Source organism: Leptopilina boulardi, unplaced genomic scaffold (genome assembly GCF_019393585.1).
Source record: "Leptopilina boulardi isolate dan_hultmark-lab unplaced genomic scaffold, ZJU_Lbou_2.1 LbouV2_114, whole genome shotgun sequence".
Taxonomy (NCBI): Eukaryota; Metazoa; Arthropoda; class Insecta; order Hymenoptera; family Figitidae; genus Leptopilina; species Leptopilina boulardi.
The window spans coordinates 271,517-286,015 of NW_026137657.1; the positions used below are offsets into that span (position 1 = coordinate 271,517).

A 14,499-nucleotide genomic window follows, 5' to 3' on the forward strand; every position below is an offset into this window, starting at 1 on the left:
AAGAATTCAAATTATTTGGTGAAAATCAATAATTATTACCATGGAGATAATTAATCCGTTTGACACATATAGCAACCAAATCAACAAAATTGAAAAATAATTCTACTGTAGTTTATATTTACTTTTATTTTATAAAAATAGTTTTAATATTTTTACATTAAAAATAAGTTATAGAAAATAAAATCTACATCTACTTATACAATGGATATTAAAAATGAAGTAAAAAAAAACAATACTACAATGATAAATTCTAATTCGAATATTAAAAAATTAAGTTCTGCTAAAAAAAATGAACATTTAAAGGCATTAATAAAATTAAAACAAGAAGAACATATAATAGAAAAAACAATAGCTAATCATCTTGAGAATATAAAAATTGATTCTAAAATTCTTAAGGATCTTCAACATGATTATCTGAATTTTTCACATGAAAGGTACAATTTTTTTAAAAAATAAATTTAAAAAATTTAAAAAAAAACATATTTTATTATTTTATTATTAAAAGTAGGTATATTTTACTTTTTTTTTTTTCTTAAATTGATGAACAAAAATTTCTTTTAGAAAAAAAATACATAACTCTTTACAGTATTCAGTAAATAACATAAAAGAAAATTGGAACGATATAAAAAACGTAATCAACGATTCGAATTTTGGAAATTTAGGTAATTATAATTTATATTTTACATATATTTATATTTTTTCAAAACCGTGTAAATAATATTTTAAATCATTTAAGATGTTGATGGATATAAAACAAAATTATACAAACTTTGGGAGAAAATTCAAGAATTTCATAAAAATAATTGCATCGATTCTTTAAAAGAAGATGAAAATTCATTGAATTTAAATTTAATCGAATTTAATTCAACATTGAGCCGTTATGAAAATTGTAATTTTACAAATAATACATTAATATTAATAAAAAATCATAATCAAAAAAATTCTATAAATTTACAAGATTTCGAAGAAATAGAAAACTTTAGTAGTTTAATAGCAAAAACAGGACATACACAAAATTGGACTAATGAGGATCATTTACTTTTTCTTAAATTAAGAAAAAAACATAAAACAATTCCATCATTAGTGTATGCAATTCAAAAAAAATGTCCAGATTTAACAACTAAATGTATTATAAATCATGAAGCGTGGTATAAATTTTATTTGAAATTACAAGATCAGCAAAAGTCAGCTATAAAAAATTGGCGTCAACAAAAAAATTCTAAAATTATTCAAAAAGTGGAAAATGAATTTCATATTTCCAATAAAGAAAATAAAATCAATACAAATAAATTAACTAAAAATTTAACAATAATTGATAATCAAAAATCAAAAGAATTAATTAAAAAATGGAAAGAGGAAAAAGAAAATGAACGATTAATGCATGAAGAACAAATAAAATTCGAAATGAAAACAAAAAAATTTTTAGAAAATCGTCGAAAAATCCGAGCTGAACGTTTAAAACTTGCCGTAGTTGAATATAAAGAAAAAAAACGTTTAGAAACAAATTTTTCAAAAGATTTACCAAAGGAAAGTAAATTGGAAAAAATAATAAAATCACCTAATTTAATTATGTCATTTAGGTAATAGCATAAATATAATTAAAATACATTTTTAAAATTAATTCCAACTTATAATTATAAATTTTAAATTTGTTTTTTCATAAATAAATTAAATTAAAAATAATGACACTAATTACAAATATACCCTACAGAGATCAAGATAATTGTTACATAGAAAAACGAAAGAAAATATTAAGTTCAATGAGAGAAAATAATTCACAGGAATTAAAAAATGAAAAGAAATCAACAGAAATTCGTGTTTCCACTCTACTTAAATATACCCAAGTTTGGAAAGAAAAATGTAAAAATAATAATAATAAAAAAAAACAAACTCAGGAATTATTTTACATCAAGGATTTACCAAAAATGTAAGATTTTTTGAATTACCTTAATTTCGTAAAATCAAAATAAATAAAAAAAATTATTTTATTTCAGATCCACGGGAAAACATAATGTTGAATCATTATAAATAATTTAAAAAATTAATTAACAATTTTTTAGGTAGATAATGAATTAAATTTTTTAATTATATATACTTATGTTTATTTTTCTTTACGAACGTATCGTTTTTTTCAGACGATGTACATAATAAGTTATGAGTAAACGAGCGTTATATCTTATCCAGAACAATAGTTACCCTTTTTCATTTTTTTTTCTCTTCTCTTTTTAGTTTTACAAAGTTGTAATTTTTTTTTTTTTTTTTTTTTAGGTAGCACTGTGACAAACGTTATGGATAACGATTAACACTAAACATTTTTACTCAAATATATATTTCTATTAACCTTTTTTTTTTCCTCGTCAATTGATATTTTCGTTATATTACCAAATACAAAAACTTAGGAGATACAATAATATTATAATACAAGTGTGTCATTTATTGTGTCTAGTAGGATGCAAAAAATTGGATCTTACTTGACACGATATTTTTTCAACACCTCATGGAAATACTTATTTTAATAGAGCTCTTAATATAATAATTCTAAAAACTATATATAAAGTAGAAATATAATTATTTTGAAATTAAAAATTATTTCTATAGGATTTTATTACAATAAACAATAAATGTGTAAAATTGAAACTTGACACAGTTTTTTCGCAAAAAAGAAAATGTTTTTTTTTTGTTTCTTTTCTCTAATTATACTTTCCAAATTTTCTTTTTTAAAATTATTTTTTTCAAAAAACAGTTGAGATTTATCTACTGTTTTTTTTTTTTTTTTTTTTAATAATTTTTTAATAATAAATATTTACACACGTAAAAATTTGTACAATACAATTTCTCACACACTGCGTATTATTCTATTATTATCAGTTTTTAATTAATAAACGCCACTTGTACGGATTATCGAGCGAATTGACGGAATTAAAAGTTTTCTATTTCCTAACATTATATATATATAATAGCAATCCATTTTAGAAAACTCAAACAAGCTCGTAAGAAAAGAAGCATTTTTTTTCTATTATATTCTACCATTGCACGCTTAAAAAGGACGGTGAGGCTCAGATTAACGATCTTAACCGCTTTTTATTTTTTATAAAAAAAAAATTCCACGCACTCTTATATGCACACTGTTAAAACAAACCTCACAAGTTCGCCAAGTCATGAATGTCTCTATAATAATTTAAATTATAATAAAAATGTTTTCGGCGCATTTACGTTTCTTTTTTTTTTGTGAAGAAAAACGTCATCTAAAATCACAGCTCTTAACAGTGTATTAAGCAATTCATTCACACTTAATTTTTAAAGAAAATGATTTTAAAAAAATTATTAAGAAGAAATTAAATTAAAAAAAAGATCAATGTAAATTTCTCCTCAGTAATTTGTCACGGATTTTCTTTAAATTTTCTCCCATAAAAGTAGACAAAAATTAACATTTTTCGATCAAAAGACAAAGACATATATATATATTTTTTTAATTCTCAACGGCAAGAGACATTTTATCGCAAATCATTGAACATTCATATTGCGTGCACTGGTTAATTATTATATATAGTTTTTTTTTTTTTTTTTTCTTTTTAAATAAAATCATAAAAATTCGATTTTCAGATTTTTTTTTCATTCGACTTAAATATTAATATGTATACAATATAAATCATCGAAATCTAATTACAAATTTAATAAATACTCGTTAATCCGCAAAGTGGGATACTTTGTCGTTTTTTCTTATATAAATTAGCTACACAGCGTTTTTTTTTTAAACTGATAAAAAAAAAATTGTTTTTCTTTTTCATGAAATTCCTCTGAACTTAAATCAGAGAAATTTTTTCTAATACACAAAAAAAAGAAAATGCAATTGGCCAAAAACGATAAAACTTCAAGACCTAGAAAAAAAAGAAGTTTGCCTTCTTTAAAAAATTAATGGTGTTTCGTAAATATATAAACTGCGCTAACAAATTTCAGAATAAATACCTAATATTGTAACAAAATTTTAAGTATTCTTCGTTATTTTGTAAGAAAATAAGATATTTTACTTGAAGTTCTTTTTCTTTATGTACACATTTTACAACGTTTTTTTTTCGTATAATGTATATTATAGTTAATTCATTCTACCACATTGTTCCTTTTTTTTTAATATACACATTGAGGAGAGTGTTTTAATTCGAATTTTTTCAAGAAAAAGCATTTTGACAAAAGTTCCCTGTTTTTTTTTTTTTTTAATAATCATTCTAATTTTTTTTTGTAAGACAATGGTCCTTATGATTTTTTTTCTCTTACATTTAATTAAAAAAAAACAAATAAGAAAAAAAAGAAAAATTAAACAATGCAAGAATAGTACTTTCCTTAATAACGTTATTTATATACATACAAATAATTTTGTTCGAGTGAAACTTCGTTAACTATTTAGCACTCTATATTGTACTACAAAGTTAAACTTCCTATTCGATCTTTATTTAAAGTGTCCAGAGAAAGCTTCAAAAGATTCTGAAGAGCAAGATCAACCTGCACTTAACAATTTTTTTATAATCATTTTTTTCTTTTTTTTTTTGAACAATCAGGGTAATTAATTCCTAGATCATCGATCATTTTTTTCAACTGATTAATTAGGATGGAGCCCAAAAAAAAGAACAATTTAAATTATTTTGCACATTAAATAATTTTTAAAAATATATATATAATATATGACTCGATTAAACATTTACATATTTCATGAATAAAAATTTCAATAATTGAAATTGGTTTAAAAATGCAATAACAATAATAAGAAATATTTGTATAGTAAAATTTAAAATACAATAAAAAGTTATTCCTTCTTCTAAAGTCTAGAATTGATTTTTTTTCCATTTACAGTAACTTACAAAGAGTTACCAAATATAATTTATATCACAAGAAAAATAATATTTCTCTAAATGACCAAATTTTTATTTTCAAAACGCAACATCACAAACAGAATCTTTTTTTTTTTTAATAAAAAAAAAAAACAATTTTGTACCTACTAGACAATTTTTCAAAAATGTATTCACTTGAAAATAATATCAATTAGATAAATTCACAAAAAAAATTTTTTTTTTGAAAACATTCTTTTTCAAAAAAAAAATGAAGATCTTATTAAGTAGAAAATAAAAAAAAATATATTGGACAGTCGTGGAATTAATATAACAATTCACTAATCGCTCCACCCTAATTTCAGTATTTTTTCTTGACGTATAGTTTGACCTTTTTTTTATTCTTTGCGCAAATGAGCGTCCACCACCGGTATCGACGATTGTTTTGCACGAGAGACACTTTTTATTTAGAAACCTTAAATAAACTGACGAAAAATGTATTTTTTTTTTTTTTTTCTTTTAAGGTAATATGTACACGTCACTCACACCTGAAAATCAGGATCACTGCAATCATCGCCACTATCACTGCTGTCAGAGATTCTTCTTCGTTTTTTCTTCTTATGTTTTTTCACTTTTTCCGTTTTATGTTGACGTTGCTTTTTGTGCTCCTTCATTTCGGGATTGGCGTGAATCGTGATTTTTGGAACTCTTGGTGGCATTGGATTAATCGCATTATTCGAATGATCCGTTGAATTAATATTCGTCGCAATTGGCTCATGAATAGTCACAGTACCACCTGTGAATTTATTTGAATCGGCATTCATTCCATGAAGTGTTATTGTCTCACGTTTACCCTCACCATCGCCATCTTCATCGGGATCTTCAGGATCAAATTTCAACATTAATTGTTTAAAATCTAAATATGCTTTTAACATTTTTCTTCTTCCCTCTTCATCTAATTCTTCATTGCTTTCACCTTCTTTTAATTTTTGTAATGTTGCTTTTGGTTTAAATTGTAAGCTACATTTTCTTGTTACTGCTTTTTCATAGACCTTGGCAGCTTCTGACGGTGAATATTGACCAATTTTTGCATCTGAAAAACCATAGAGATCCTTTAAATGTTGTCTCAATGTGAGAAGAAGCAAAAAACCTTGACTCGCTGTTATTAATTCGCGTAGAATTCGTGTATCTTGGGGTAAACGTGACAAAAGTGTTTCCTCATCTTCTTCATCGTCCTCCTCATCCTCGAGAGTTGAGAGTAATTGATCAGCTCTTGGCTGTCCATCAGGACCAATCATTATTGTCTGTTCAGCGGGAAAATTTTGCATCTTTGAACTTCCCTCTTTTGGTAATAAATTCTCCTTGAATGATTGTACAACATTTGTTCCTGACATTGATATAATAATGTCAATATGATGAATAATGAAAAGTGGCTCATCTTGTACTTGATATGAAAAGTAGGCTAAATTATCAGCAAGATAGAGCATTTGTGAGAGACTTGTTTTAGCTGTCTCATCAAATTGTTTCAAAAATGAAAGAACAATTGCTCTTCTTTGTTGTTTTGTGCTTCGCAAAATTGTATAAAGAAATCCATTTAATCCCGAAGGATATTCGCCTTCTTTTGTTCTCATACCACGAACTGTTGTGTCATTTTGAAGGATACTTTGCAATCTATAGCTGAGTTTGATTCCAAATTGTGCTCTCATATGAATAAAACCAGGATATTTCTTTTCTATATCTTGAAGTTGTTTATCTGCACTGTGGCTCACCATTTTTTCACAATCAGTACTCATACAGACAAGATAGGGTACAATTTGAACAGGATGAACGAGACCTTGGGCAAGAATCAATTGAATAACTTTCAATGAAGCGTGCCTCACACTCACATTCTGATGTATAAACGATTCGAGAATTTGTTTAAGATATAATTGTATAACTGTACTCGCCATTCCAGAAGAGACGTCACCCATTTCTTTCAAATTTTCATGTTTCGAAAGTTTTGCCCACGCCTGATCCTGCTTAATCATTCTTGTTTCTTCCTCCTGTAGATAGATTTCAATATTATTTAAAACTTGAATTCTCATATTATCGGATGCAACTTCAGATGTTAATAAATAATGATACAATTCCTTAATTTCATCAAGCATCATAAATTCATAATGTCTTATACAAAGAGATCCAATTGACTTGAGAGTGAATAATTTAATATCCTCGTTATCAACATGAACGAAATAACTTAAAGTATCGAAAACTTGATCCTTGATATTTTCCGGTAAACCTTGTATAACTTCAGCATCAGTAAAATCAAAATGCCGTAATAATAAACCAACAGTAAATAATGCACGACGAAAGAATGGTCTATATTTCAATAAAATAGGATGCGTTGGATCTTTCTCGTATCTTAATTTATATTCCGTTAAATGTCCATAATATTTATTAAAACAATCTCGAATTAATTTAAAATTTCTTGTAACATTGTTGACAATTGAACCTAAACATGAGAGACAACTTGCAACCACTGATTTATCATGTTGTAAAATTAATTTCACTGAATCTTCTTCAAGTTGAGCTAAAAATGTCTCGCTTGGATGTTCAATTAATGGTACAACAAGTTCTAAAGTATGCGCCACACTACTTATAATTTGATAATCACCTTGTGTTTGCATTTTTAAACTCAAATATGGTTGTAGTGTAATTGCATGATTAACAAGAAGTTGCGGTCGTATTTTTGCAAATAAATGCAATGTCGTTAAACAAGCCACCAATCGTTGTGATGATCCTTTCTTTTCTGAATGTTCAATACCATCAAGTGGCGTTTCTTCAAGACGTAAAATATTTTCAATTAAACATTCAACAATTTGTTTACACGCTGTCAATAAAATTTTTGGTGGTTCCGTTTGCATTTTTGTACTATCATCTTTATCTTCCTTTGGCTTGAATAAACTAACCAAAAGTTGTTCAAACCATTCAAGTCCCATATCCTTACTGGCGGCAACAACATCAGTAATATTCATTACTTTTCTCAATAATGCCTCAGAATCAACAGTCGGTCGTTCTGAAACTGGTGTGAACCACATATTTTGAAAAACTTCCATTACAAGTTTACGAATACCTTCTTCGTCATTTACTCTTCTTATCATTTTCACACAAATTTCCGGTATTTTTGGAAATGTAGGACATTCCATACAAACATCTTTTAAAATTTTAATAACCCTTTTTCGTACACTTACACCAGTGTCTAATATTCTCGTTGACAACATATCATAATATTTATCAATCAATTCCGGTCTACTGAGTATAAATTTTCCCACAAGATCCACAGCAGCTTCACGAACAGATGTTGAATGATCAAGAAAAGAATGTCTCACTCCCATTTGCATTTCATTTCTACCCAAAACACTAGGATCTGCTTCAACAATCATTGTCAAACATTTCATTGCTTTCGTTCTAATAGCAATCGATGATTCTGTTAACACTTGTAATATTTGCATCAAATATCTATCAAAACTTTGTGAAAATGATCGTTTCGATGCTAAATATTGTGAAATTAATTCCGCTGAATTATAATCAATATAAGTTTGCAAAATATCAGGTTTCGTACCCGAACTATAGGGACGAACTTTTGATATTATTAATTTCTTTTTATCTTCAATAATTCTATAAGTCTCGGAATTTTTCTGCTCATTATTATCATTCTCATCGGGATCAATTTCCTCAATATCTGAATCACTATCCTCATCACTGTGATGTTTATTTTTCTTTTTCGTTCTTTTTTTATGTGATTTTTTACTTGGACTAGTGTGTTTTGGCTGATGACTAACGCGTGTTTTTTCATCAGCACAATCTCTATACCATTGTACCAAATAAAAATGTCTCGCATAACCCAATGATGCATCTTTTGTTCCATTAACAGCCAAATAATCTAATAGTACTTTTTGTAAAAATACAGTTCTTTCTTCATCCTCAGTGAGTCCTTTAATATCCTGATCATGAATTCTATCATAATCGGAATCCTTTTGTTGTTCAGCTTTAATATCCTTGATAATTTGATCAATTGTTGATAATTTACAGGCAGAATTAACAGCATCTTTTCGCAATCTTGCAGCAACAACACCCAAATAATCAATTGACGCAACTCTTAATGACATGTCGGAACTTTTATTTGAAAAATGACCAGCCAATAATTTACCCAATAAACTTAAAAGTAATTCAGCGGCGGGCCATTCGGGTTTATTCACTGTTGCTAATAAATCTTGAATGAAATTTTCAAACAATGGTCTATAATCAACTTCGTCACCTTTACTACCACATTTATTGAGAAAAACACGAAGAAAATTTGCCGCCGTTCTTGTTGCATTATCATATTTATTAATAATCAAAAGATCAGCATCAACGTGACTTGTTTTTTTTTCTTCTTTTTTCTCCACGTCATCTTCTTTTCTTCCCGTTTTATCATGACCAATATTTTCTGGAAGAACAACAACACATTGAATAAGTTGTAATACAAGCGCTGTTAACATTTGAATATGATCCTCGGAATTAAGTCTATATGAACGTAAACTTCTTTTGCTACTTGGAAGTCTTGCTATTGATGCCAAAATATCGTCCAACAATAGTCTTCGATGTTTTTCATATTTTGTAAAAATAACAGTAACCAATTTTAATGCGCTCAATTGTAAATCACTTACTGATTCAACAAAAAATGGCGATACACCCAATGTTGAGGCATGAAGTACACTTGTATCGGTGAGAACTTGAATATTAAATAATTCCGACAATAAACCAACAAGTTCTGTCATTTTATTATATATTTGAAGAATACTCTTTTCTCTTACTTCTTTTGTGTGACCTCTCTTTTTTCGTCCACTTGAATTAAAAGTGTCAGTCTTGCTTTTTGAATCTATTCTATAGACAGGATCAAATGAGGGATAAATTGTATTTTGTAATTGAAATTTCATAAAAATTATTATTCGATCAATAACATCTTCAAGATAAACTGTTTTCGGCATATTTGTTGATGTCATAATATGTAATGAGACAAGGGATGCGTCAACGGCACGTTGTACACGTTCCATTACTAAATTTGACCATCTTCGACTTGCTGCAACATCATCGTCTGGATCGGCAAGTGGCGATACTTTAGCACCGTCTCTTATATTTTTTTCCAATATATTTAAAAGCCTCACTAATCTATCAGTTGGTATTGATTCCATTGCTCCAAGGGCTTTTAATTTCGCAGCTTCTGTACATAATTCCTGTAAATGATATTTTTGAATAAGTAATTCTTGTGGTACATTCCCATCATCTTCTTCATCTGTCATATTTGCTGCGTCTTCGGTATTTTCAAAAATTGTATCCATCGTTGAATTAAAACGTTGATAAGTATTTGTTTCCATAAGTTCTTCAACACTTAATTTTGCCAATACTGGCACGAGTTTTTTCTCGTATTTTCTAATTTTTGGCTTTGATGGTGATAAACTGTTTTCTTTTTTATCATCGCTGTCACCATCCTCATCATCATCGTCCTCAACATAATCCACATCATCATCATGATTTCTCTTTCGTCTTCTTGATTTATTATCCTCTTTTTTTCTTTCGGCTCTTTCTTTTTCCCTTTTTTCTTGTCGTTCCTTGGCTCTTGCTTTGAAATGTTTATTATTTCTTCCAATTTCTTCCTCACTGTCAGAATCTGATTTTACTGTTTCACTATTCATTAAACCCATTTTTGCAGCGCGTGTTGGTGCTTTTTCAACAAATGCACTTAAACTTTTTTGCATTAGCGCTTGATCGGCGAGTGATAACCTATTTAGCATTACAACCGGTTCTTTCATTGGCACTTTTTGATCTTTCTCTGAACAATTTTGTTGAATATTATCAAATATTTGTGTTATACTACTGCTTCCGGTATTATCAGCTATCACATTTTCTAAATCAGTTTGCTTTGAATCAAGATTTTCTAATGTTAAGGCGATATCGGGAATATTTGTTGTTGGATCGAGGACAAATTGTGAATTATCCTGCATTGTATTTTGAAAAACCATATTCTGATTGTCCATTGAATGTTGTATTACGGGATCGAATATATTTTGTTGTAAATTTATATTTTGATGTTGAACAACGTCAGTGTGCATTGGCGATGGAGCTTGAAGGGGTGATGTCATTTGCATTGGAGATGCAACTTGCATGGGTGATGCCACTTGCATTGGCGAAGTGACTTGCATCGGTGAAGTCATATGAATATTTTGTCTTGGTGTCATATTATGAGTTAAATTACCTAAACTCGATAATGGTGTATTCGGTGAATTCATATGAGCCGGTGAATACATATTCGGTTGAGGATTAACATTTGACATTGTACATGCAGAATCTTCTGTCGCGTGTTGTGGCGTCGTTGATGTTCTTGTTTGTTCCGTTATAACGCTCGCTCGTGGCGAAGGAGAAGGCACAGCAAACGGAGACATCTGCGACATTTCCGCATAATTCTGAGGTGTAATTGGCATTCTTGGATGCTGAGCATGTGATATGCCAGTTGCGGGAGGAGGTAGGACCGTTTTTGCTGCGGCCGAATGAGCAGGACTACTTTGTGGCGTATGCCTTGATCCAGAGGAATTTGAATATGATGGGGAAAATCGTCCACAACTTGCTGGTGATTGATTTGCGTGTAATACGTTTGTGCCTTGTGACCAATTTCTCGGTGAATTATATTGTGGTCCTTTAAAAACATGCGGATTTATTTCAAGTATTGCTTTTAATAATTCAGGTGTATTTTGTTCTGAATCAAGGGACTGTTCCGTATTTGCATAATGATCCTTGAGTTCAATATGATCTGATGATGTCTGAGATAATGAGGATATCAATTGTGGAACTAAATTGTCATCCCGAACACTTAATAATATTTGTGCTTCTTCTGCGACTCGAGGATGAAAAAGGAGAGATTTATTGGTTAATGGAGTTTGTTGTAATGGCGTGGGCAGGGGCATTTCTGATAATAAATCAGAAAGACTCGCAATACCTGCGAGGGTTGTTATTGGTACACTTGGAATTACCCCATTCATTTTGACTTTGATTTGTTCTGGCATTACAGCCCGACCTACAAATTATCTTACAGATGATTTCCTTGGGATGTCAATTTTTTGTTTGAACAAGAAAAATCACTTGTATTATTTATAAAAAAATTTTTACCCTTAATGATCCATTGATATTGGTTCAAGGGAAATAAAATGTCTTCTTTTGCACAATCGGCAGAAAAATCGAAAATAATCATCACTGAATTTTTCAACGTTTTAGATCAATCCACTATCGCTACTTTTTTTTTTTCTTTTTTTTTTACCAAATTCGACCTAATAATACGTAAGATTAACAACACTAACACTAATGTTAATTGTGGGAACTTAACGCAGTCTCTTTTAAGTTCCCATTGTTCACTTTTGAATAATTCAGCCAAATTTTGATGAAGCTCTTGGATCTTGCAGTAAACGATCCATGATTTGATCCTTTAGAATGATTACCCTAAAACATATAGCTTATCAATTTTCTTATACAATTATTTTACTATGATTTATGAAATAAATTCATTACATTAATATTTCAACAATCCTGAAAAAAGTAAAAACATATCAAGAGAAAATAAAAAATTTTCATTAAAAAATGTAAAATATCACTAAATATTTTAATGGAAAAACATGTTCAATATTGATAAAAAAATTTTTGAATAAAAAAAATATTAAAAATGTTTGTTCAAATATTTTTGATAATAATACAATAAATATAAACAAATGTTAACAAAAACAAAACATAGTAATTATCAATTAAAAAATAGAAAACATCTAAAAGATTTATAAAATCATAACTGTTTTTTCTAAGCTTACAATTAAATAAATAATAGTTTTGTATATACAATTAAAAAAGATTGATATTTATCTAAACTGTAATTTATTTTATTGTTAAAGAAACAATATATATTTTTTTGTTGTCTTATCATGTTTTACTATTTTAACATACTAGAATGACATTTATGTATCGATAAAAACAATTATGCGATTTATCAATCATGAAAAATAGTTTTCAAAATAAATCTCGTCTATATTTTAAATAAAAAAGAAAATTTATAAAAATTATTTCCCCTACATACTATATTTATTCAATCATAAAAATATAAACAAACAAATTAAATACAATAACAATATCAAAATAGTTATTTTTATATAAACAAATATTAAAGAAAAATCTAATTCAAAAATATTAATAAAAATAATAATTTTAATTTGTTTAAAAAATAATTAATTATTTTTTGAAAAATTGTTAATAGAAAACAAATTTTCAATTAATTCACAATTAATAATTTATCAAAGTTTAAAAAAATTTGCAAAATGTAAGTTTTCAACATACTTTTGTACCTAATAACGATAAAACGGATACATACTCGAAAAATGCATATAAACAAAGCAGTGTATGCTAATGCTAATACAAAAAATCATTTTAGATATTAAAAATCTCATAACATTGTTAAATTGAACAAAATAAAAAAAAATTTACAATAAAATATTATTAATAAAGTAAAGTTAATGTTATTTTGAGAAAATTTTTTGTTATTTACCTTTAGTTAACTGATTCCAATGATTATTTATGCTGAACGATCTTAATAAGCAAAGAAACGTTTTTAACTACAAGTTTTGGTTCCTCTTCAGCTAGCGACTTATCAATTGGTAGAATGCCACGAATATTTTTTATCCTGGATAACTGTAGCAGTCCTTCCTTCAGCAATTTTCTTCTCAAACTCTTCTTCTCAAGAAATCCACTCAATTGTCATCTGTGGCTGTGGCCTACTTGATAGAAGTCAAATAAGAACGATCAAAATGTGAAACAAACAACACTATTGCAAAATAGAACTTTCACTTACATTATTTGCTAAATCATGTAAACAACATACATTCAGATGTGATTGATCGCGAGAAAAACACTATTTATAGTGTGAATTTAACGAAAACAGACACAAAGGCGTCCATTTTGCTCAATGCTCAGCAGCGAGATCGCGGAAGTTGCGTACTTGATTCCGGGCGTCGGATTTCAAATCACTTTTAAGCTCTGTTCACATGGCACGCGAAAGCATTTTTCACTTTTTTCATTAATATTTTTTAATTAAAAATGTACAAATTTTGTAAAATTGGAAAAAGTATATGGCGAAATATTTATTTACCAACTAACATTAAACACATTTACTTTATTTTCACATTTACAAATTAATAATTACTCCAAAATATATATATATATATATATAATTTAACAAAAAAAATGTATTCTTTCATAAAATTAAATTATTGTATACATTTAATTAACTTATAAAATTTTTAATTAAAATTATAAAAAATTTGAATTTACCTCATTTAACTTTTCACGACCTTCAAATTGGACTACTTAAGCATTTGAGCACCAATTAAAATAGTTTTTATGTATAAAACATAAGTTCTTATTGGTGCATAAATCTCATTGGATAAATTTTAATAATTTGAACTTGACTTTATAGTTATTTTTGAATTTAAAATTTTTCACTCAATTCTACAATTAATTTTACAAAAAATCATTACAATAATTAAATAACTATTGAATTATTAAATAAAAATAATAAACTTTAAGGGTGTTTAAGCTGGAAACATTGATTTTTTTTTCTTTTTTGACGTTT

General features: G+C 27.6%; 2 protein-coding genes across 3 annotated transcripts; one reads left to right on the forward strand and one right to left on the reverse strand.

Annotated features, from left to right (window-relative positions):
- The first annotated feature begins 178 nt into the window (after positions 1 to 178).
- Positions 179 to 5,375, forward strand: LOC127282565 (coiled-coil domain-containing protein 112-like). Its single transcript, XM_051306890.1, has 5 exons — positions 179 to 434; positions 562 to 662; positions 737 to 1,580; positions 1,712 to 1,927; positions 1,995 to 5,375. The coding sequence occupies exons 1-5, from the start codon at positions 202 to 204 to the stop codon at positions 2,026 to 2,028; spliced, it is 1,428 nt and encodes a 475-aa protein (XP_051162847.1). The 5' UTR covers positions 179 to 201; the 3' UTR covers positions 2,029 to 5,375.
- On the reverse strand, positions 2,761 to 13,867 carry LOC127282555 (nipped-B-like protein A). Of its 2 annotated transcripts, none has more exons than XM_051306876.1 (3): positions 13,720 to 13,867; positions 13,417 to 13,642; positions 2,761 to 12,329 (listed from the first exon to the last, which is right to left on the reverse strand). In XM_051306876.1, exon 3 carries the CDS (start codon positions 11,897 to 11,899, stop codon positions 5,363 to 5,365), a length of 6,537 nt encoding a protein of 2,178 aa, XP_051162833.1. In that variant the 5' UTR covers positions 11,900 to 12,329; positions 13,417 to 13,642; positions 13,720 to 13,867; the 3' UTR covers positions 2,761 to 5,362. The 2 variants fall into 2 exon arrangements, with proteins under 2 accessions (XP_051162833.1, XP_051162823.1); XM_051306866.1 differs by having other exon boundaries at positions 13,417 to 13,645; positions 13,720 to 13,864.
- Between the last annotated feature and the right edge of the window lie 632 nt (positions 13,868 to 14,499).

Bases quoted from the DNA above. Each gene is read 5' to 3' on its own strand.
- LOC127282565 (XM_051306890.1), top strand. From the start codon at position 202: ATGGATATTAAAAATGAAGTAAAAAAAAACAATACTACAATGATAAAT. The intron at 435-561 runs GTACAATTTTTT...AATTTCTTTTAG, and splicing joins CTGAATTTTTCACATGAAAG to AAAAAAAATACATAACTCTT. The intron at 1,928-1,994 runs GTAAGATTTTTT...ATTTTATTTCAG, and splicing joins ATCAAGGATTTACCAAAAAT to ATCCACGGGAAAACATAATG.
- LOC127282555 (XM_051306876.1), bottom strand. From the start codon at position 11,899: ATGCCAGAACAAATCAAAGTCAAAATGAATGGGGTAATTCCAAGTGTA.